Genomic DNA, 25,310 nt, shown 5'->3' on the forward strand with positions numbered 1-25,310 from the left:
TCCAGGACAACTCTCCACATTGACGGTTGACTCCCCCCCCCCCCCCCCCCCCACACACACACACACACACACACTCAGTCTGTCTCCTAAATATTTCCCAAATGTGTTTACTATTTCACTCTTATGATAACATGACTCAGCTTGCCCAGCGGAATGAGATTACACTGATCGTTGTCTTCGCTGCGTCTGGGGTCATCTGTCAGAGTGGAGTGGTGTGAGAAGATTCTCCTGAGGGGGGAGGGGGGATGTTTCTGAAGTCAGGGCTGAGTGATATGAAATATCACAGTATTTTTAGCCAAATATCTTGACGATCAATATGGTTACGATACTATAGAGTTGACATTTGGTGCTTCCACAAAATATTAAAACTGATATTTTTGATGAATATTTATCAGTATTGTGGATATGATGACTAAGGAAAAGACAACACTTACGATAATGTGATATCCAAAATCTTACACAATATCTAGTCTTTATCATGATATTGATATACCAGCAATTGATTTCCCAGCTGTATCAGATCCTGTTGGCTGATGTGACGTGTGGAGGGTTCAGTGGGTGTCAGATTGAGATGGCTGCTGGTGTCTCATCATTTAGCTCCAGGTGAAAATGATGGCATTGTTGCTAAGCCTCTCTCAGTGTGTCGGAGTCTCTCAGTCAGCTGAATAATGCTATTATCACTAAGCTGTTCTTTCACTGCTCTTTCAACATGACCCAAACACCCAGCTGTTTCACCCTATGACATTAGCATACACTGTGTGTGTGTGGGTGGGGTAAGGGGGGGTCATCTCCATCAGGTTAACCAGGGGTCATGGGGGGGTTCATTTAAAATGTTCTTGTTCACACTTAACACTCATCATGTTAAGCAGGGGCAGAACCCTCCTCCCTGCTTCTCTCTGCAGCCCTCACTCTTCTGTTTTTCTCTGTGTCTCTGAGTGACGCAGTGACCCAGGATCCTCAAGTGTTTACCATCATTACATCATCTGACCCTGCTCCTGACCTGGCTTTAACACAGCTCTCACTCTGCTTGGTTTTGATTAGATGGAGATGGTGACTTCTGTCCTCTCAGTCATCAATCAATCAATCAATTTTATTTATAAAGCCCAATATCACAAATCACAATTTGCCTCAGAGGGCTTTACAGCATACGACATCCCTCTGTCCTTAGGACCCTCACAGTGGATAAGGAAAAACTCCCCCAAAAAAAACCTTCAACGGGGGAAAAACATCAATTGTGTTCTTCTCAAACATACTTGACTGCCAAATGCACGTTTAAACAGTGCTAGTAACAAGTAAAGTCTATACAAATACACTGTTTCCCCTGAACGTTCTCTCAGCCGCTACCTGCTTCACCCTTCCTCTGTCTTTCTGAAGCCTCTTTCCAACTACACAAAAAGCCCACTGACACCGCTACCACCTTGCTTTTTAATATAATGGGAATAAACATTGAATGGGACTGATGTGTAAAAATCTGACATACTGGACACTGTAGAAGTAAACTTTGGAGTTGACAATGTCATATACAACATAACATTACAAATGTTAAATATCTCAGTAACACCGCATGCGAGAGAAAGACTGGCTAGTTTTAGCCCGAAAGCTAATGTTACCCATCCTGCTGCTCCAATGAGGACTCCTGTGTGATGGTATTCTTTTCAAAAGCTTTATAATCCAGCCTTGTACAAAAGTGTTTTTGGAGATTTGGTGAAATAAGTCCAGTGATATAATTCAACACTGAATGTCTGTGATTATTTCTGTTTTTCCGATTAAAAATGAAAGTTGGAAAATGTTTAGTTTTTGGTAAACACCTGCGCTCATCACTGTCACCAACCATCCAATCACAGCAAAGACCAACCATCAAAGAAGACAAATGATAGTGCTGCTAAACACCACCTTTTTCAGCTTACCGAAGTAAGGCTTTGGTGGACATACGGCCTTATCAAAATTACACCATTAATTGTCTGACCAGTCTGCACCAAGTTTGAAAGAGAGAAACTGAATAAGTAAGAGAGATACAAAAAGAAGTTACCACCGTTACATTTTCACTGGCCTCCATGCTGCTTTGTACTGTTTACTAACATGTTTTCTGGCCCATCCATGACATTGAATGTGACAAATTACTAAAAAAAAACCTACAGGCAGAAAGGTATACTCGTCTGCTCCAGAGCTGTGTGCACAGCTCTGGTCTACTGGCAATGGGAAAGGAGTCTATCGCCTATTTTTAGTTTTTTTTCCTCACGTTTAAAAAAGCCCTCTTTCACATGCTAATTTTGGTAAAAAAAAAAAAAAGGTTATGAGTGAGGGTCTGTTGTACATCTGAGGGTTGTATGTCTTTGTGTTTTTATAGCTCCTGGATCTGTTCATGGTGTGGGACTGGTCAACTTACCTGGCAGACTATGGCCAACCAACTTCCAAATACCTGAGAGTGAACCCAGCCACCGCCCTGGCTCTGCTGGAGAAGTGAGTGTATCTGATATGTTCACACTGCTGCGGACGCATATACAGTATTTCAACATCACTTTTTAAAAGCCAATCAGCATTTGTGTTAAGTATTAAAGTATGTAAAAGCCACCAAAAAACAAGTTAACTAAAATGTCTGAAATAAGAAACCGTAAAAAAGACATGTACATTGCAGTGTCCAATGGAGTGGGTGCTGAATTAAAGAAATATCTGACAAAGTAGAAACAAATAGATCCACATAGCAAGTAGCTCTAGTTTCGATTAACGTTTTGGGTCAGCAGCTTTTTCTCAGACTTATCTGGAAGTCCAGCTTTTTCAGAAGTCTTACATCCAAGTGGAGTGCAAATTTAAACCAAATTTTAACTTTTTTTATGCCTCCGCATTGGCAATAGTTGTGGCCTGAGGCCTTATGTTTTTGGGTTGTCCGTCCATCTGTAAGTCCCATTCTTGTGAACGAGATATCTCAAGAATGCCTTAAGGGAATCTGTTCAAATTTAGCACAACTGTCCACTTTGACTCAGGGATGAACTGATTGGATTTTGTTGGTCAAAGGTCAAGGTCACTGCGACCTTGTCTGTCTCATTTTTGTGAACACAATATCTCACGAACGCCTAGAGGTATTTTTTAAAATTTGGCACAACTGTCCACTTGCACTCGACAATGAACTAATTTGAATTTGGTGGTCAAAGGTCAAGGCCACTGTGACCTCTTCCATCTCGTTCTCATGAACACGATATCTCAAGGACACCTTTCGGGAATTTCCTCAAATTTTTCACAAACGTCCACTTGGACTCAACAATGAACTAGAATTTGGTGGCTGAAGGTCAAAGGTCAAGGTCACTGATTCCTCACAAAACATGTCTTTTGGCCAAAACTTAAGAATTCACACACTAATTATGACACAATTTCATTGCAGTGTCTAATAGGATAAAATTATGAGGTGATGACATTACATATCCAAAAGGTCAAAGGTCAGCTTCACTGTGACATCATAGTGTTCTGCATAAAACACTTTTCTGGCCATTACTCAGCATCATATCTCAGCAACAGAAGGGGAGACATTTGGTCAGATACTGAATCGGTGACACTCACCTTGAGTGTCCACCTTGAAACTGTGCTGATTGTATATATCTGCTGTGCTGCCAGAGGACAATGTGTGTAATGCCTCCATGTTTTCACAGACATGGATGTAAACTGTAAGTCACACTTGACTGGTGCATGAAGCCATACAAACTCAAGGCGGTAATTTTAGTTTTGGGTTTTTTTTTTTTGTTTTTTTAATATTTCAAACATTTCCACCCTGTTTTTTAATGCATTTAAAAATGCACACATGGACAGATGAATAGAAATGCACTCAGTAACACAGAAGCAGCTTTACCATAACATTTGTATTTATAAAGATGTTCTGGTGTGGGTGGTTATTACACCATTCACTTCAGACACTAATAAGGAAAGATTTGGTTCCAAGATTGCTTCTGGGTCAATTTAGAGCAGGTGTCGTGATTAAGATGATGTATTAGAAACAACAAAAAAAGTCAATATCTACCACCACAGGTAGTATGGTATTAAGAAAAATGTTAGTGTGCTAACATATCAACACCTATTCTTTAGTCTGATGTCTGAGAAGTTTCTGTCAACATTGTACCGTTATCTTTCACACTAATAGCCCTTAATGACAATAATTCTTCCATATAATTCCTGACAATCCTGACATGAATTTGGTTCCTATGTCCTATGTCTGCTATGTCTCTTTCTTGTGTTTTGGTTTCATTTTGCACTTGTGTTCCTATAAATCCTCTCTCTGCTGTTTTTTCTGCTGCTGCTCAGAGTCTACAGGGGGTAGGTGCAGCTTCATCACTGCTTCTCTTTGGTCTTCTCCATGCATGCTCAATAATCTAAACATGGTTGCATCTCCTCTACAGTATAGAGTTTGTCTCGTCAATATAACATTTTTGTTGATGTTAAATGACATTATTGGATACATCAAGGTGAAATTTACACACAAAGAACATCCATTCGATTTTTAGTGAATGTCTGCTTGAACAGTGCCCCACCTTAGTTAACCATAGTAATGTGCACATTAGAGCTGCAAAGATTAGTAGATTAATCAATCAGTCGATATATATAAAATTAATTGGCAACTAATTTGATCATTGAATAATCATTTGTTTGTTTATTTTTTTGTTTTTTGGCTAAAAAGCCAAATGTGCCTGTTTGTGCTTTTAAAATGTAAAAATGTCATACATCATACATGATTATAAACTGAATAGCTTTGTATTTTTGTACTGTTGGTTTAATATGGGGCCATACACATGCTGCGTCTTTAACCACCTGGAAAATGCAGGGTCATGCGGGAATATGTGCGTGCTCCGACAGTGCCGACCTGGCATTTGAGCCATGTGTTTACACTGAAAAAAATGAATTTGAGGGCACAAAAAACATGGCATGTGTGTGGCCCCTAAAACATACCACATGATGACATCACTTTGGGCTCTGTGAAACTACACAGGGCATGTTTCACTGTTTTCTGACATTTTATTGTCAAATCAATCTAGAAAATATTGGCAGATTGAAAAACAAGGTAAACTTCTTTTACCTACTCTGCTGTGTGATGGAAAAACATATGCAGCAAAAATTACAGGGGACCTTAGCCGTGGACCAGCCCACTGCTTTTAAACTTCATCACTCAAGACAAGCAGTCATCAGTTAAAGACACACCTTCAAGTAGGTAGCCCTGTTGTAAGGGAAATGCAAATCTCTGCTGTGCTGGGCTGATGGCCCAAATCAAGCCAAATCAAGCCAGGCCAAGCCAGCAAATGACTGTCGAAAAGAGCTACAGGTGTTTGGGCATCAGTTTGAGGTAGTTCTTTGCTGCTTAGATCATGTGTACAAATACAAATGTTTAAACTTTTGTCAACATGGACATGCTACACATCATTAGCTTATTTAGATTATTAGCATTTCAGTTGTTGAATTCATTTTACTGACACGATGAGCACCAAAGCAAAAATCATACAGATTTAGATGGTACACAAGAGACAAGCTAAAAGTGTTGACTTCCTACCAATGATGGGGTTATAAAGGTTGAATATATGTGTCCATTCCTAGATTTTATTTATTCCTTTAGACTGTAAGGGTCCACTGATCAAAAGAATCAAAACGTTTTTTCATAAAAATTAATCCAAGTTGTAAATGTTGTCATGTGAAGTCCATTGCTAACTGTATGCTAACTTTGTTAGATGAGAGCACACTTTAACTGACATAAACAATATTTTCTCTTCTGTCTGCACGCTGTTGTTGGGTATGCTTGTTTTCTTTTTCCTTTTTTTTAATTTTTTTTTTAGATTTTTAATTCACGCTAAAATCACATATCTATCATCCAAAGATCCTGTGGTTGATTTGTTAGGCTTTCACACTTCATTTGAACTGAGCCTGCCTGGAATTGGACTGAGACCCTTCTTTTTAGGTGGTCTCAGTCCAGATGCTAAGTCCACACCAGAGTTTGATTGCCAGCTTTCACACCAGCCCAAACATAGCAAACTAAATGCACCAGAGAGTGTGTTAATCCAGCCACACAGGCTGAATGTGAGAGAACCCTAACTGCCGCCTGTAAAAGTCCTCCATCCCCACCAGTTGAGTTAGTTAATCCTTCCAACCTCAAATGAACTGTGTATCAGTTTCATCAAACCTAAATGTTAAGTCGGATAAACAGCCGCAAGCAAGTGGGCACACTGCTGAAAGAGTACATTTGACTGACTTGTCATTTTGACACTCTGTCTCTGTCCCTGTCTCTGTCCAGGATGAAGGATACCAGTAAGAAGAACAACATCTTCTCTCAGTTCAGGAAGAACGATAGAGACAAACAGAAACTGATAGAGACTGTGGTCAAACAGCTAAGGAGCCTGGTTAATGGCATGTCCTCCTAAACATACACACACACACACACACACACACACACACACACACACACACACACACAGGAGCAACATGCGTGTCACAAAGAGATGTAAAGAATGGAACATGCATGCAGTCAAATGCACACACTAAACTGCCAACACACTCAACAACACAGAGGATGGAGATGATCGCACATGTAATGAAGTGATAACAAACTACATGACAAGGAACCACACAGGGAACTCACACACAAACACAAAAAAGGGACAGACAGCTTACATACACACAACATCACATGAAAGCACAGCAATACACACACTGTACAAGGCATGCAGGGAACAGACCCCAACACACACACACACACACACACACAAAGTCATATCCGACCCCAACACACACACACACACACACACACAAAGTCATATCCTCTCCCTGCTGTTATACCTGACTGAATACTCAATGTAAATAACACACACACACACACACACACACACACACACACTAAACAGTTTACTGGAATCTTCACAGGAATGAGCAGTAAAGTGTTTGTAAAGTATTTTTAATGGCTATAATAAGACAAACTATGTTTTGTACATTAGTGATGATTGCAGCTGCAGGGGAAGACCGGTACAGCAGAGGAAGTGACTCTCACAAGTACTGGGACAGTGAGGTCAAAGGTCAACACTGTCTGCACAACAAGTTAGGGGGGCAACCCACAACCACTACATCACCAAGCTTCCAGTGTATCCTACATCATTAGCTTGTTCCACTTTCTGGCATTCATGGCTTCAGTTCCAGGAAACAATCAGAACAGATTCTGTAGAAGAAATCTGATCTCATGAGAACATTAAGAAATGATAGTCAGGTAGTTACTGTGGCAGGAAAACATCTCAGTGTTTCCATGTGGTTTTCACCATCTGTCTACTTTAACAGAAAGAAGATGGATGACCAAGTTAATTTCATTGTCCCAGTACTTGAGATACTGTTACTGTGTATGCATGTGTTCAGAAAGAAAGTGATGCTGAGCTCATGGATGGATGGATGAATGGATGGAGGAACAGATGAATGGATGATGACGTCTCGAAAGACTGATGTTCATGAAAAAAGTGAAGTTTTGTTTAACTCCTTGGTGGCTTTGCTTGCTGTTTATCTTCTTTTCTGCCTCACATTGAGCATTGAGACCAACCCTGAGACAGAACCTCACAGTGACTGAACACAGAGGAGTTCACTGTGTCACATGAGTGTTTGACACCCAGATTGTAGTTGGAATCTTGACGTGTTCTGCACATGAAAAAGACGGTAGGAATCTGAAAATTTAGTCCAAACACAGGTTGGACAACATAACACAACAGTTTGCCAAATAGTACAATCTGTTACAACAACACACAGATTCATGCAGACAGAGGCCAGGTGATTGCAGGTTGTTGTACTGATTGTATTAGATTGTACAGGTGGACATGTCTGGGTCTGGTCAGCAAAGGCTCCAAGGAGCTGATGAGGATTTTGGAGTGTTGTAATGACCCCTGCATGAAGTAATCCTAATAGAGGGTTTGCATGTAATGTCGCCATATGAGGAAATTTACCATGGTCATAGGAAACTGACTTCTGGTGTTAACATGCAGTCGATATCTGGATATGTTTGGCACTCGGAATGTGACTGCAGCCAGCACACCTCTGTAGGTGAACTGCTATCAGATCAGTGTAAGAGGCCTACAATCAGATGCCATTATCCAGATCCAGATAACATGTTAATACCAGGTGGAGATAGGATGTTAACGTCCCAGCACTTTACAACCTCCACAGAGCAACTGGCACATCATTGTCAAATCTGATGACCTTGCTTGTACAAGACTTCACAGTTTAGTTAGTTTTCCTTCTAACATCACAGCTGTATTCATTCATAGCAGCCACAACAGTGTTTGACCCCTCAGTGGAGGCAGGGGTGGTCAGCTGGCATCATGTGAGCTGTGACATCAGTGCATGCCCTCTTCCTCCCTCTGTAAATCCTGTCAGTTGTAGGGTTAAGGACACTATTTATGTGACGTTAACTGCAGTTTTGTCTTACAGCCCACTGAAACTACTTGATTCATGCTTACACAAAAAACAAGACCCACATGGGAAATTGTTATGTTATTAGTGATTATATATACATATATATATTTAACAGTTCAATAACTAAATTGTTTTTTGTTCCTCAGGGTGAAAATGAAGCTTTAGAATCTCATAACCCCCATATATTCACAAAGCACAGCAATAATAAATTGGTTGCTTTCAGCCTTGCAGGCAGGTTGATGCTTCTCTTAAACCTGCTCCTGACTCCTGATAATGACAAACATTTTATAATGAGACTGTTTCTATTCTGTTTCTGTTTTGGGTCTGTGCTCCACTTTCAGCAGGCATTTTTGCACTGAAACTGATTGAAGTGTGTTCCTTTTAGATTCATTTTTATTTTGCCTTTTTTAAAAGTTGCTTGTAAATGCCAATGTATATACTGCATATTTTGTAAAGAAAATATTACAGCAGTTTGTCTGCTACGAACAGAATTGGAGGTCGACACTGTGATATGCACCTCCATCAACACCTAAAGTAAATATGTAATTAATAAGAGTTTGGATTTGCATTTGTTGCTTACTTGGTGAACACAGTTGAGTACAGTGTGAGGAGCTCAGTGATTTTTGTTGGTACCTTCTCTCCACTCATTTGGATGGTTATGATATGAAAAATTTGATTTTGTATTCAAGCATAGACCCTGTATAACATTTCAGAGTACTGCCCCTAAAGGGTTTGACTAACTGCTCACTGATGTTATCCACAATAAAGGACATTTCAGTCTTTTCAGTTTTAGTTGAAGGGTTTCTGTGCACACACGTCCTGTGAGGGTTTCACCTCATGACTGTAAATTCTCAAATAAACGCCCACATTCAAACAATGACCAAGTGTCAGATAATTGTTGGGTCAGCCCTAACAAATAAAAGCCGGTGAGGATATTACTGTGCCTCACATAGCATAATGACCATTGCCACATTACTAATTCCATCAGTACTACAATAGTCGTGTCTTATGACCTACTCTGCTGCTCTCACTTTCACTTTTTAACCATAAATACTGTGTTTATGCCTCCACACCTGTGATAGCCATGAATGGACACATTTTGTTTTCATGTTGTCCATTAGTTCGTACATCGTATGACTGTCTGTCCCATTCTCGTGAATGCGATATCTCGAGGAAGCCTGAGGGAATTTTTTCAAATTTGGCACAAAGATCCACTTTGATGAACTGCTAAGATTTTGGTGGTCAAGGTCATCCTAACCTTGTATCCGTCTCATTCTTGTGAACATTATATCTCAAGAACACTTTGAGGGGATTTTTTCAAATTTAGAACAAACCTCCACTTTGAGTCAAGGACGAACTAAGGTCAAGGTCACTGTGACATCGTCCATTGCATTCTCATGAACGTGATATCTCAAGAGTGCCTTGAGGGAATTTCCTTTCAATTTGGCACAAATGTCCACCTCAAGAATGAACTGATTAAAATTTTGCAGTCAAAGGTCAAGGCCACTGTGATGTCATTCATACGCTAATTATGACAAAATTTCTCACCAATATCTAGTAGGATAAAATGATGAAGTGATGACATTTTATATCCAAAAGGTCAAATGTCAATTTCATTGTGACATCCTAATATTCTGCATGAACACCTTTCTGGCCATTATCCAAAACCATAACTCAGGAACAGAAGGAGAGACACTTGGTCGGATACTGAATTGGTTACACTAATCTTGGCCACCCTGAAACTGCTGATTGTGTAGATCTTCTCTGCTTTTTTTTTTTTTTTTTTTTTTTTGGAATAGCTACTAAGCTGCTGTCAAGGGATCTCAGTACCTCCTGCAGAAGTTTAACTTTTAAAACCCACCGGGAGGAAGTATGCCCTCTGAAGGGCTGAATAACTATGCCCCAGTCCTTTTTCTCATTTTTACTCCTACTCCTCATTTTCATTTGTTCGGATAGTCATCATCATCATGGGTATATTTCATGCTGGCGATCACGTAAACAGACACAAGTTTGTTGGATATTGCGAATACGCCATCTTCTGCAGCAGTGATTTCTCTGCGGTTGTAAGAACACTCATGATTCGCTCTAAACTTCTGTTTCATGCTATTAATTGATCAAAAAAGTCACTGTTTCATTACTAGGCCAGTAGTGGTGATCTGCAGGCTAATGTTAGCAACCGTGTCCATACTCTACCAGTCTCTTTAACTGAAGACTTAGAGAAGCACTAGCAAGTACGGCAACCTCTTTGCTAGACATTAGTCAAATTTCAGAGGTCACGGGGTGACAAAGGCTGTGTCCTTTCTGCAGTAGCCGCTGGTTCAATTCCAATCCACAGCCCCTTGCTGCCCCTTGAAGGTTATTCCAAGTGAGAGGAGCAGAGCACATAAAAGCTTTCAAATATTATTGAAGAAAATACGTTTGTGGGTTTCTTTAGTTGCTTGTGCAGCCATCTTGCTGATGATTTTTCATTACACTTGGTTTGGAGTGTGCCTCTGAAAAACCTCTGCTTGAAAGGCCATGAAGCCCTAACACTTTGCCCTACCCCTCTATCCCAACGAGAATCAGGACACCCTAACCCTGACAGAACGTGCAAAACAGACGGATAAGGGGTGTATTGGGACTGGGCCTTTAAATGTGAAACCTCTTTGCAGGAAGTGTTGAGTTTAATTGCCAGTAACTTAAGGGCAAATGAAAAAAAATAAGAGAAAGAATGGGGCAGAGATAAGGAACACAGAAACTCAGAGCAGCAGAGTTATAAGTAGGACGTGACTGTTGTGTTTGAGTTGAGAAGAAAATGTTCATTATACTGTGATATGTACACATGGAGAGAGTGTTGAGTTTATATCAAGAGCAAATGAAAACAGGAGCAAATCAGAATGAAAATTCATTCCTATTTAAAGTGATCTTGTAAACATCTAATTCGGATTGAAAATGGCCAATGCGATTGAAAATTCATTCCGATGTAAGGGGCTGGAATATTCTGTTTCTAATTCCAAATGAAAGAATTTCTCGCACTTGTATACACACATTCCTCTTTAAGTTCATCCCAGTCTTTCTGCGCATTCTCGTTTCCTTGCCCTTCTGGTGCGATGACGTATATAGCGCGCATAGCAACGGGCTGAGATAGAGCAGTCAGACTCGTTGCACTAACCGGTTACCATACGCCAAAGCACGGTCTTCTATCTCCCTTCTTCGACCTTCTACCTCCCTTCTCCTCCTCAACAGACGAAGCATTAGCAGAACAAGGTTGTTGTTGTACTGTTGCTTCAAGAATATAAGCAAAACACGCCTGAAAAAAGGTAATAAGAATGGTGTCATCAAGCATCTTGTTGCCCGGAACAAGGACTACAGTGTTTTCTTCAGGTAAATGTAAACACGTAACATCCGCCCCGCCCCCTATCCAATCAGAAACCTTCCCTGTCCCAAACCTTGCGCAGACTCGAATGAAGTCGATTAAAAGGCCATCAAACTGATCTCCCGCGTAAACCCTCATTCAGAATGAATATTTCCCATGTAAACTACCTGGAAAAACTTTAATTCCGAATGATTTCATTCAGATTTATTTCATTCCGAATGAGAAGCCATCATGTAACCGCACTCACTGTATCACAAGATTTTATATTTTGGTGGCAAACAAGTTTAACATAATAATGAACATGTTCTTGATACAGTCAGTATCAACATTTTGCCACTAGTGAGATGTGTTAATTAACATTGTTTAATTAACATGTTAGTAGAAAACAGAATTCGACCAGCATTAAAATTCCCTCAAAATGTATTTACTGAAACAGAGACTATTTGTGAATGTAGCTGACTCAGATCCACACCAAACACAAAACCCAACGTTTCAACTGTTTCCTGCTATACAAATTAAGATTTTAAGTATCAAGGTTTTACATGACACAGGTTGTATGCCAATGATTATTTAAATTGGAATAACAAAAAGTGAGATAAGTTTTTTCTTGCCTTCCACAGAAGTGGAGAGAGGGTACATTTTGATATCCAAAGGAATCCTTGCTTTACCTTTGTCATTGTTTTCAATAAGATGCCCTGACTGAGATGTTGGTTTCCTAAATTTGTTGTTTTTATTTTGTGTGCTGTAATAAAAATTTATTCGACAGTAACGTCTGCTTGTGTTACAGTTTTTCTCGATTGCTTAGACACAGTACTTCCCATTTTGTCAAATCTACACAAACTTTTTTAAAAGCATACACTCAACGATACAAACATCTAACCTCTGGGTCTAAATTCAGACTTTGTCTTAAGACAACACACACAAGCTATCAAAAACACACACTACTTGAATGTTTGTTCACCACTGGGGGGATGGATTTAAAACACTGCTATCAAAATGTTTAGAATATGTTTCCAAGGAAATAATTTGGAAATTTGTAAAATCTCAGCACTGACTATCCAGAAACAGCCCAGTGAGAGAAACACAAAACAGTACTGTATTATACTGTATACCTCTCACAGTGGATACAGGAATACTACTGTATGCTGCTGATCTTTGTGATGTCACACTGACAAAACATGTAGGAAGAGTCCCTTTTTCGGGAAGCTTTAAGCTTTTATAACTTTTAGCCTCAAACACACTGGCATTACAGTCAGTCACCATATTCACCAGGACAGTCTTGCTCAGCTGTGAGAAGTCCGCCATCTTCCAAAAGATGGACTCTCTCAGTTACAGACCTTTGGTCATCCATCGCTGTGTTAAAACCTACATGACATGTATCACAGTAACAACAATGTAAATGACCTGTTTCCCTTCTGAAAGTACAGACAATAGATGCAACTGTGTAACAGCTTAGATTGGGTTACACTAGCTGTCCAGCTTCTCGTATAGTTCTCCTATGTATAAATGAACGTGTGAGGTCTGAGATTACTTGTCCTTGTCCTACTGCATTGAAGGTACCCAAGATCACAGTGGCCTCTATAGTTCTTAAATAGAAACTGAGCAATCAGGAGAGAAGGGCCTTGATATGAGAGGTGACCAGGAAATTGATGCTAAGTCTGGCTCACCCCAGTGATACTGTATGGAGATGGAACAAACTTCCAGAAGGAAGGAAGAAATTGCTGCAGCACTCCACTGATTTGAATTATGGCAGTGTGACCAGACTGTGGCTCAGAGGTAGAGCTGGCTCCTCCAGTCTGAATGTCGAAGTATCCTTGAGCAAGATACTCAACCCCAAATCCATAATATCATCAGAAGACTCAGAGAATCTGGAGAAATTCTGCATGTAAGGAGCAAGGCTAAAAATCAACACTGAATGCCTCTCAGGTGGTGTTGCATTATAAAAACTGTCAGGATCGTATAAAGGATATTACTACATGGGCTCAGAAACACTTTGGAAAACCAATGTCACTAAATACAGTTCATTGCTGCATCTACAAATGTAAGTTAAGACTCTACCATGCATAGCAAATGCCATATATCAACAACATCCATAAACGCCTCAGACTTCTCTGGGGCCGAGCTCATCTGAGATGGACTGACACAAAGTGGAAAAGTGTGCAGTGGTCTGACGAGTCCACATTTCAATAGTTTTAGGAAATCATGAATTTCATGTCCTCCGGGCTAAAGAGGAAAAGAACCATCCAGATTTTGACCAGCTCAAAGTTCAAAGCCAGCATCTGTGTTAGTGAGTTAGTGCCCATGGCATCATGGGTAACTTGCACATCTGTGAAGGCTCCATGAATGCTGAAAGGTCCATACAGGTTTTGGAGCAACATATGCTGCCATCCAGATTAAAATTTTTTCAGAGATGTCCCTGCTTTCCAGCAAGACAATGAGACACATTCTGCATGTGTTGTATTGTGTTCACACCAAATGCGATGAAAATTTTCACATCACGTTACTCACAGAAGTTTGAACGCTAGAATATTTCGCTTCATATGCAGGAATATCTCGCATCACATGCACATGAAATGTAATGGGGGCTTAAAGACATAGGCCTACTCAACTTGTACAATGTTGGCATCATTTTCATTTAATCCACTCTTTGTCCAGAGTCTCCTCCAGCTCTAGTTTCTCATCTTCATTCACCATGTAAACTCTCCAGACAGAGGTGAACATCTTGTACAGGTTAGAGGTAACTGAGAAAAATGTTTATTTTTATGTGGACTAATTGACCCTTTAAAGCCACTGACTGAACCACCAGTTACAATGTAGATATGGGTGCTCTAGCCCTCCCTCTTCCTGTTTTTCCCTCCCTCTCTCTCTCTCTCTCTCTCTCTCTCTGTCTCTCTCTCTCTCTCTCCCACACACACTCACACAAAGACAGAAGCGTCACTTGTTCTGTGAAGGTTTTCTGTCATCTTGTATCTCACCCTCTGAGCTTCGCTGTATCCCACCACACACGCTAACTGGGAAACAGCAAGTGAACTTTGGCCTGGGTCAGCGTTTGAATGCGAGGATCCCTGTCGCCGCAGATGTAATGAGGCGAGAGACATTTGGAGAGCTCTATTATCACTGGACAGCAGCCACCCTGCCAGCACACACACACACGCACACACACACACACACACACACACACACACACACACAGAAATGTAATTGTTTTCCCCAGAGCGTAACTGTTACTACACTCTCAGATCTGTTGTCTTCTTACATTCTGCCACTATTCTATGACCTTTCTTTTACATAGGCTTCCTCCAGCTTTCTTCATCTACAAAGTGGACATGGGTTTTTCTCTCAGCACACACAGCAAACATCAAAGCCAGTATTTATTAGGTGTCTCAGAGTGCAAATTCACCCTTAACTGGCCATAAATGCTCAGAGTGATACTTGGTCCAACAGTTAAGTCTAAGTGTACAGTAAATGTATTACATCAACTTTGTGAAAGGGTAACTTTGGTATTTTTCAACCTGGACCCTATTTTCCCATGTTTTTGAGTCTATAGCCCCGTTTCTACCAAACACTTTCAGTAAAGTACCTTTGGAACCAAAAGTAACCCTTCAGACATGGTACCTAGCATTTCCACCTCAAACAGTACTATTAAATATGGGCTGGGTTGCTGTCACTCACTGCTCAGTCCAGCACTCGCTGTATTTCCGCTTCACCGGTGACACAGAGGGAAATCTGTGCCTCGTTTATCGTCCACAGGACGGGGTTGCATGCTGACATTTTAAAGGTAGGGTCTGGAGGATTTTCCAGTTGCTGTTTGTAAACACACATTCAAATTTGGCCCCTCCTATCAGGCTCAACTCTCCCGGGTTTACGGAGCCAGGAGGTATGGAAGAAGGCTTCACAGAAGAGGTTCAGGCAAGGCTTGCGCTGGTGCACGCTCGGACACGCTCGGACACGGCACCTGTGCTCTCTCACTGGCTGGGGAAATCTCTGCCCAGAAGCGGTCCAAGCTCACAAAAACATCAAAATACAGTTAAAGGGCAGGAGCTCTGCAAACAGAGTCACCACCACACATGAGTAGAAGCCCATAGGTGATGATTAAGCAGGATTTCATTTGTATATGTCTATATTTTGTTTTGTTTGAAAATCCTCCAGATCCTACCTTTAAGAACAAAATAGAACAGGATGCAGTGAGAGTCTCTCTGGATGGGATGATAGAAGAATAATGGGTCTGTGCATTTAGTCCTTCTCAGGCAAGCTCAGGGGTTTAATGTTGCGGAAGCGCACAGGAACAATGGTCCACAATGGGGTTTTTTTTTCTCCAAGTGAGGAATAGAATATATGCAGTTCACATAATCTGGTTGAAATTAATAAACATTTTAAATGCTTGAAGATTCGCTCATTACTAAAAGTTTATGTCATCCAAGAGAGACAATAAAAACTAATGGAAGTTGTCATATTGACATTTAAGGTGTGCTGATGCATTCACTTCATCAACTCAAACATTGAGTAACATTATAAGTAAACATTTCACCTTAAAAATTGTAGGTAGTCAACCCAGTGAATTAAGTTACTTTTTTCTCAGTCTACAACTGCTGCCAGAGGCAGCAAAACACCCTTTCATTTTATAGTTATAGTTTACTAATGTATGTAAAACTTGCCGTGGTATGAACAGTGGTTACATAAGCTTCAAAACTGCCACAACTCAGCCCTAAACAAGAGTGACTGTCCTCTATTGATCTGTCAATGGACTGCAGTGTTTCTAGCTCCACCTCTTAGCACCAGATCTGTGTGCTAGGTACCCCAACAGAGAAATAACTTTCTCTAAGTCAGAGAGTGATAGAAATCATCTGATTTGTGAAACCTTTTGAGGTTGACAAAAAAAACAGGAGTGAACTACAATATTGATATTATTGTTGAAAGTTAAATTAGAATCAAAGATAACTCCTAGATTTCTAGCTACGGTAGCTAAGCTAAGAAATATATCATTGAATCATGAAATATTTAATGGTCCAAATAATATTTTTTTCAGATTTTCATTCATTCAGTCGGAGGAATTTATATAACATCCAGCAGATAATGTCCTAACACTCCTGTCCACACTGCACTGTCCACTCCAATGTTATTAGCTGAACTTATTATATTAAACTGACATAGTGTTACACACAAAAGAATGACAGGATAAAAGCAAAAACAATCTCTCAGTAAGTGATTAGTGGGTGCAGAATATCAACTGATTAAGGACTGATTATAAAAAATCTGTATAGATTAATTTCCATGATACGCAGACACAATAACAAACATACTGAACCAAGCGAGCGGGTTCACATTACACAATATCAGCCCGATTAGTTGTATGGTTTTGCCTTGGATCGTGAACAACAAGGAGTGTCCATTGTTTTATCCTGTATAATGTGTCATAGTCGACAACAACCAACACAATGTCTGGAATACATCAAGATGTCTTGACAGAAAGTCTAGCATGTTTGATTTTCTTTTTGTTGTCAACAACTTCTCCTGTCGCAGCCGTCACTGACCAATAGGAACACAGAGAGATCTGCTGCTGTGTACAATTGTATGGCAACAACACCCCAGCCTTTTTGACATTTCCTCTAGGGATGTTACCACACAGAGTAAAAAAGGAAAAAGGCTGGTGTAAAACAGCAGAGGCACTGCCATTAGTACAGGCTGGTAAAGAATATTATTTCTCCATGATAGAGGATATATAAAAAATAGTGGCTGGGCCTTCACTAACCACAGCTGCAGAGGGTAACAGCTTCATTTAAAACAGACTACATTAGGAACACGCCTTTATTTCCAGACACAGGCCTTTGTTTGTCATTCCTTTTTATCTTGAATCTGCTCTCGTTTAAGCTGTTAAATTTAATGCATTGTGCAGTCATTTCAAACTCAACACTTCTTGTGTCCTTTTAAAATTCAAAGCCCCTTATCATTTTGAGTGACACGGTCCCTTCATTTTCTAAAAAGGCTTTTATTGTGAAACATTTGCAGGAACTTGCACAGTTTTCATGCGGTAATGCAAATGTAGCTGCTGTCATGTGGTGGCTCTTTTTATGTTACTACAATAACAGTTTGGCTGGGACATGAACAGACACAGTGACTGAAATAATAATAGTAATAAAGATAGGACAAGAATAATCAGATGACATCACTGTTAGGTTGAGCTGTAGGCTCTTGGTAGGCACACATTACTTCCTTCTCATCTGGCTGGCTGGCAGTGGGTGGGGCTTATCAATTAACTCAGTGGTCCAGGTGTGATAATGAGCATCTTCAGAGAGATAGAGGGGGGACTGCACTACCGAGAGGCCTGGGGACAGCACCTGGGTTTTTCGCTCTGTGAACCTGACCGTCGACTACCTCCAGTTTTGTGTTTTGTTATTTGATTTGACCAACACTTTTATAAGAATTTGAACAATATCTGTCTGCCACGACATTGCCTGGGCTGGCCACTCATGGGGAGCCTCGTCCGAGCTCGCCGCTGTTGCTGTTTAAAAGTAAGCCCCACGCACAACCCCACCGCCAGCCAGATGAGAAGGAAGTAATGTGTGCCTACCAAGAGCCTACAGCTCAACCTAACAGTGATGTCATCGGATTATTCTTGTCCTATCTTTATTACTATTATTATTTCAGTCACTGTGTCTGTTCATGCACATTGTGAAAGACGACCAGCATTGATTGGTCGCAGACCAACGTGTAGTTTGTCATGTCTGTCGGCCAAGGCACGTCAAGATGACTCCACAATTGCCAAATCTAACATAGTGACTGTGGGAACAGACAAATATATTGTGTAGTTCAAACTAAGTATAATGGACATACAGTTATGGTGCACAGTTGCCTCATCTGGTTACAATTCTGGCATTGCACAGCTGCAGCTCTCTTTCTTAATGCTGGACCAGTTCAAAAAATTGTTGCTCACCCCAGTCAGTCAGACACAAAAATGTGAGAAAATAGTGTCCACATTGAAAAATGCCAAGTTTACCCTTTAACTAAGGAAAGAAAATCCTGTCTGTGTTGATACTAACAGGAGCTGCAGAGGAAGTCTAACCTAACAAGTTACCAGGAGATGAAGGTCAGCTAAAGACAATGTGTGGCAGTAGAGAAAAAAAATTGAATCATTGATATGACTGACCTTGTGGGTGCAAAACAAAGCACATACACTCTCCACAAAAAATCAAGGTTCTCATGACCTCACAGGAAGAGGGAAAATGCAGTTTTGCAACAGCAACAATGATTTTAAGAACATTTGGTGTATCTAGAGTTGACTTGTCTTATTTTTGTCTCAACTGAAAAGTAAGAGAAAATATAAGAAAAAAATTAAGAGAATGTTGCTGCGTGAGGCCTCCTGTTATGTTTTTTTTTCCAGACCTTCCCTTAAACCCTTGCTTTTTATAAATTACCAGATAATTCAATTTGAATTTGAACAAATGAAATTAATGATGAGGGCTGATAAGGAGACACTGTTTTGTTGTTGTTGTTTACTGTGAATAGGTAAGGAAGTAGAAGATGAACTGATTTCCAAAATACAAAAAGTTAAAGATGGCAATATTCATTTCTTTTCTTCAGTATTCTAAACAAGATTAAATTGTTATTTCACTCTTTTACAGTTTCAAAATAACACAAAAGTGAAAGGGCCTGAAGCAAAAGTTTGGCCCCCCTGCATGCTCAATGCTTAGTAGCGGCCCCCTTGGCAAGTATCGTAGCTTCTAAATACTTTTTGTATCCAGTCTTTCAGTTCTTGTTTGTGGGATTTTCGTTCATTCTCCCTGCCAAAACTTCTAGTTCTGTGAGATTCTTGGGCTGTACATGCCCTTCTCTTTGAAGGGCTATCCACAGATTTTTAATGATGTTTAGGTCAGGGGACTGTGAGGGCCATGGCAAAACCTTCATCTTGTGCCTCTTGAGGCAGTCCATTTTGCATTTTGAGGTGTGTTTAGGATAATTATCCTGTTGTAGAAGCCATCCTCTCTATATCTTCAGCTTTTTTACAGATGCTGTGATGTTTGCTTCCAGAATTTGCTGGAATTTAACTGAATCCATTCTTCCCTCTACCTGTAAAATCTTCTTTGTGCTGCTGACTGCAACACAAGCCCAAAGCATGATCGATCCACCTTTGTGTTTAACAGTTGGACAGGTGTTCTTTTCATTAAATTCTGCACCTGTTTTTGAACTCATTGGACACAATCCACAGGAAAAAAAAAGCATCAGGCTTGTTTAGATGTTCCTTTGCAAACTTCTGACACTGAATTGTGTGGTGAGAACTGTGGGACTAGAGGCTCATCCTACTCTCCAATGTGCTATGTGTGAGCTCAGTCCTGCGTGTTCTTTAATGAAGCAATAGGAGAAGATATTCAGTCTCAGTTAATGTAGTTTATTAAGCAGTAAAGGAATAAAATTACAGAGCTCTGGGTCTCAACTTCACGTCCCTGACGAACAGCAAAGGTGTGTCAGTTCACGAAGTCTGACCTCCTGTCCTTTCCCTGACCCAGTATATTTGAGCGTAACAGAGTGTCATTGTGCACACAAGGCGTTGTCCTCTTCTCATTGGCAGTTCCACTTCCTCCTTCACCACACCACGCCCCTGCCTCGTGTTAATCTGACTCCTTCCCGCTGGCGGTGGGGGCGTGGTTCCTGTTTTGAAAGACAAGAGAACAACACAACTCCCTACACGTGCTGTACCTTACTATCTGTACATCACTTTCTATTCTTTTTACCATATATGAAACTAATTATCTAAGCATTGCGATATGTGCTCCTCAGACTTCATGTCTCTTCCTCTCCTGTACTTCTCCACTTCTGCAAAGCAAACACATTCAGATCAGCTGAAATCATCTCAGTATTCTCATTGTTCATACATCTAAAACTTAAATCGTGAAACACAACTTATAGTAAAACACATAAAATCATTCTATTCCCAACAGAACACAGAAAAGATTTTCTTCTGATAACTCTTCCATGAAGGTCATATTTGTACAGGTGTTGCTGCACAGTAGAACAGTGCACCACCACTCCAGAGTCTGCTAAATCTTCCTGCAGGTCTTTTGCAGTCAAACAAGGTTTGGATTTGCCTTTCTAATAATCCTATGAGCAGCCCTCTCAGTTTTCTTGGTCCTCCAGACCTCAATTTGACCTCCGCAGTTTCTATTAACTGCCATTTCTTAATTACATTACGAACTGAGGAACACTACTACCTGAAAGCGCTTTGCTATTTTCTTATAGTCTTCTCCTGCTTTGAGGGTATCAGTTATTTTATTTTTGTACAGAATCAAAAACAATGCACTGATGTTGCTTAAAATGTTGAAAAGAATGTTTCATCTTTAACTTCATGCCTTTTGGAGATCAGTTCATCTGCTACTTAATTAACTATTCACAGTAAACAAAATTGTGACCGGGGGTGCCCAAACTTTTGCATACCACTGTATTTTAAAAAAGTCATGAGCCACTGCAATAAAAGTTTGCAATGCAGGGTCTTGTGGTCCTGTTCGGTGCTGTTTCCACACCGGGCAGTGATGTTACCTGTCAGGATGCTTTCAATCATGCAGGTGTATAAAGTCCTCAGTATTTGGGAGGATACCAGAATTTCCTCAGGCATCTAAGATACAACAGTCTCTGCCTTGCCTTTCTCACCACTTAGTATGCAGCACCCAGGTCAGGCTATCTGTAATGTGGACACCAAGGTATTTGAAGCTATCCACCCTCTCCTCAAGGAAATAATATAGGGATGATTCAGACTTTTTTTAAGTGGGGTTGTATGAGGTACTTATCCATAGACAACATATTACCTGCAGTAGATGTCAGTCAGTACGCCCCCAGTTTGGAGAAGCTGCCTGGAGTCCAACATGGAAGCTGAGCAATGTAAGACATAGTTTAACCACTTAAGAAAATCAACATTAGTTAAAGGAGCAATAAGCGAAATTCATCATTAGAGGGAGGAGTGGCTCATGACACACTTTGTTTTGCTCTACAGGCTGTGCACAACAGCAAACCTAGCGGTGAAACGATTTCGCTTATTGCCCCTTTAAGGTGTACGATATATTGAAATTATTTTTTACTGCATTCCCTTAATGTCAGACAGTGATTACCAAATGGAAAATTAAGCCATTACATCCTTCTCTTCCACGACTCTATTTAGAAAAACAGTGATTTAACATTGCCTAACACAGGAGCTGCTGGTCTACCGCTGCCTCAAACACTTATTTTTTGTTATTGTGTGACTTTGGTGTTTAAAAAAGTTAGTTCAGATTCACGTTCAAGTTACACAATAACACAAACTAAAGACCCGTTTCCACCAAGTAGTTTGGTTTGGTTCAGTGCAGTTCAGTTCAGTATGCATTTTTTTCATTTCCACTGTGAAAAGTTGTGGATAGTGCCAATGGAACCGCTCCTTACTGTCCCCATTTTTGGTCACCCCTCTGTTGGGTACTAAAAGGTGGAGCTAAAAACACTGCAGTCCATTGATTGGTCAATAGAGGATGGTCACTGTTGCTCAGGGCTGAGTTGTGGCTGGTTTTGAAGCTTATGTAACCACTGTTCATACTGAGGCAAATTTTTCATACATTAGTAAACTACAACTATTAAATGAAAGGATGCTTTGTAGGCTGAGAAAAGAACAAACCTCATTCATTCATTCATTCATTAATACACCTTAGATTTTAATATGACAACTTTGACCATTCCATGAGTTTCTATTGTCTCTCGTGGATGACATACACTTTTTGTAATGAGTGGATCTTCAAGAGTTTAAAATATATATATGAATTTTGAACAGATTTTGTGAATTGCCTATATTCTAATCCTCACTTGAAGATAAAAAAAAAAGTGTTGCGCAAATTCACTATTTTTGATATCCCAGACTCTCACTGCAGCCTGTTCTATTTTGTTCTGAAATATTGGCGTGAAACCTCGCTCTGTAGAAGATAAATGAGGTGCAGACTTCCATCTGTATCACTGGTGATGAGCAAATACAGTGAGTGCTAGATGGAGCAGTGAGTGACAACAACCCCACCCACATTTAAGAGTACTGTTTGTGGAGGAAACGCAACATGGACCTAGGGCCTTGGTACCATGTCTGAAGGGTTACTTATGGTTCCAAAGGTACTATACTGAAAGTGTTTGGTGGAAACAGGACTTAACTAACTGACTGAAGTAGCAGTAGGCCAGCAGCTCCTGTGTTCAGCAAGTTAAAATGACTGTTTTTGTCAATAAAGTGTTGTGGCTTTGACAAGAGTTTAAATTGGGAACTGAAGGCATTAACAGCTTCCCCTCGGAACACGCTGTCTGACAGAAAGAAAGTGGTGAAAATACTCTCAATATAGCATACACTTTATCTGCTATTGTTTTTTTTTAGGTGGCTAAAATACATTTTGATGCTGGCCCCCATCCACAGCAGTACATTGCTTAGCTTCCATGTGGAAATCCAGCCTGCTTCTCCAAACCGGGAGCACTGAGTATGGATAATACCTCATACAACCCCACTTCAAAATATCTTAAAGCTTAAACTTTCCCTTTAAGGGGGGCATAATACCTTTGCTGCTTCTTCCCAAAATCTACTATTATCTCCTTCGTTTTGCTGACGTTCAGGAGTAGATTGTTGTCCTGACACCAGCGGCTCAGGTCCTCTAATTCTATAATAACTTCTGGGTAATTATGTGTGGGTGAAACCAGCAGACATTACATTCCTGTGTCAATGCATGGGAAAGAATGGAGGGGGGGTTTCCTTCCTGCATGTCAGCAGGAGTGACAATTATTTTAGAGCAGGGATCAAACACTTTAACAAGGCAGTAAACAGCTTTTACATTCACTTCAACAATACGGCAGGCAGACAGAGGAGGAGGTCCAGGAACACATTCACATTGTCTGACCTACACATGGACCAGTATTACAGTGACGGTATCTCAGTCTCTTTTATCTTCTCAAGGCTAATGAATGTTCTTCCTTCCTTCCATCTATAAGATGGCATGAGATTAAGAAATCAATAACAATAAATGGCCTAATTATTCACAGATATAAGTTCCCATTTCATTTAACTTGGTGCAGGTACATCCAATGGAAGAATGCAGTAATTTAATGTGTAAGGTTTGATGAATGCTTACTTAATATCTCAATTAAATAAAAAAAACTATTGGTAAACTTACACCCAATTTTCAAGCTTTGAAATCAGACTGTATTATGGATCTAGGCTGCAGTATCAGTACTGATAAATGGAACAAGGTCTTGGGAAGAGCTCAGTCTTTCCCTAAGAATGTTCCATTGAAACTAACTCAGGTGAAAATGTTACTCTAGTATCTCTGGACTCTTAGCAAATTGTGGAGGGATGGTCTAACCTTTATTATCTAGCAATGTCATTTGGCTAGTTATTTGAACTCATTTTTCACTCTGTCCTATTGAATCCGACAGAGTTTCTACAGTGACACACGCACACACACACACACACACACACACACACACACACACACAGAATGATGTCAGCAGAGAAAGAGTGTGACCCCGGGCTGAACCAGCAGCCTGACACTCCTGACTGACCTCCTCCCACTGGGAATGCACCTCAGATTTGCACCTCAAACTACAAACCCCAGAAGTTCAGAAGAGCAGTTACCATAAAGTGTGTTGTAAATCAGTGTAAATGCAGGCCTACTCATCAAATTGAAGTATTCTTCAGCACAAAGAGCCATTAAAGAAAGATTAGGGGAGGCCAGGGGCAGTTGTATCATTTTCCATATTTTCTATCATAACTCACAGCAGGGGAATTAAAGGTCCAGTGTGTAGGATTTAGGGAGATATATTGGCAGATATTATATATAGAAATGATATATAGTATAATAAGTACTCCATTAATCAACAACATAAATGATACAACAAATGTTGCCACCCTTGAACATTTGACAATGAAGGATAAAACAACAGATATTACAGTTTGTGCTTTCTGGTGTATTTTTTTCTGACATTTATTATGACACTGAAAAACACTAATTCACAAAAGTGTCTTAATAGATCGAATTACGAGGCATACAGAAAATCTGAAATAAACCAGACGAGCGTTCTGTAGTTACTGAAAAATGCACTCAGTAGTGTTTAATCACGGTGGGTTTATCTGAGGCCCTGTTTAGACGACAACGGTTTCTCTAAAAACGGAAAAGTCTGTCCTTTGCATTTTAAAAAACGTATGCATTTATATGACGATGTTATTGAAACAATCCCCGTTCACACGGAGCCGCAAAATCTACTGGAAACGCTGTAGCATGCACGCCAGGCCAATGGGTGGCAGTGTAAATTTGCAAAGCAACACCACGGCATGACGCCATGCGCCTGAGCTGAAGCACCTTCCTCTACAACGTGGTGATTACAAACCAAAACAAAGACACAATGGTGAAAGCATGCACAGATAACTTTGTCTGGATGGACGACGAGGTGGAGTTGCTACAGTAACAGATCTACACTTCACTTCAAATCAACAGGGTGAGCAGCACAAACAGAGCTCGGCATTGTTGTTGTGATGGTCGGCATGCCTAGTGACTGGAACCGTAATGCGCATGTG

At 40.3% G+C, this 25,310-nt stretch overlaps 1 protein-coding gene across 4 annotated transcripts in view; it reads left to right on the forward strand.

Moving 5' to 3' along the window:
- The window catches only part of exoc6 (exocyst complex component 6), a 78,545-nt gene extending 71,810 nt beyond the window's left edge, over positions 1-6,735 (forward strand). For all 4 annotated transcript variants that reach the window (XM_050059724.1, XM_050059725.1, XM_050059727.1 and 1 more), the window contains 2 exons: positions 2,348-2,460; positions 6,260-6,735. In XM_050059724.1, the coding sequence (XP_049915681.1) occupies positions 2,348-2,460; positions 6,260-6,386 (240 nt within the window). In that variant the 3' untranslated portion in view covers positions 6,387-6,735. The remainder of the gene's footprint in view (positions 1-2,347; positions 2,461-6,259) is intronic.
- Positions 6,736-25,310: the final 18,575 nt, after the last annotated feature.

The sequence above is a fragment of the Epinephelus moara genome, chromosome 13 (genome assembly GCF_006386435.1).
Source record: "Epinephelus moara isolate mb chromosome 13, YSFRI_EMoa_1.0, whole genome shotgun sequence".
NCBI lineage: Eukaryota > Metazoa > Chordata > Actinopteri > Perciformes > Serranidae > Epinephelus > Epinephelus moara.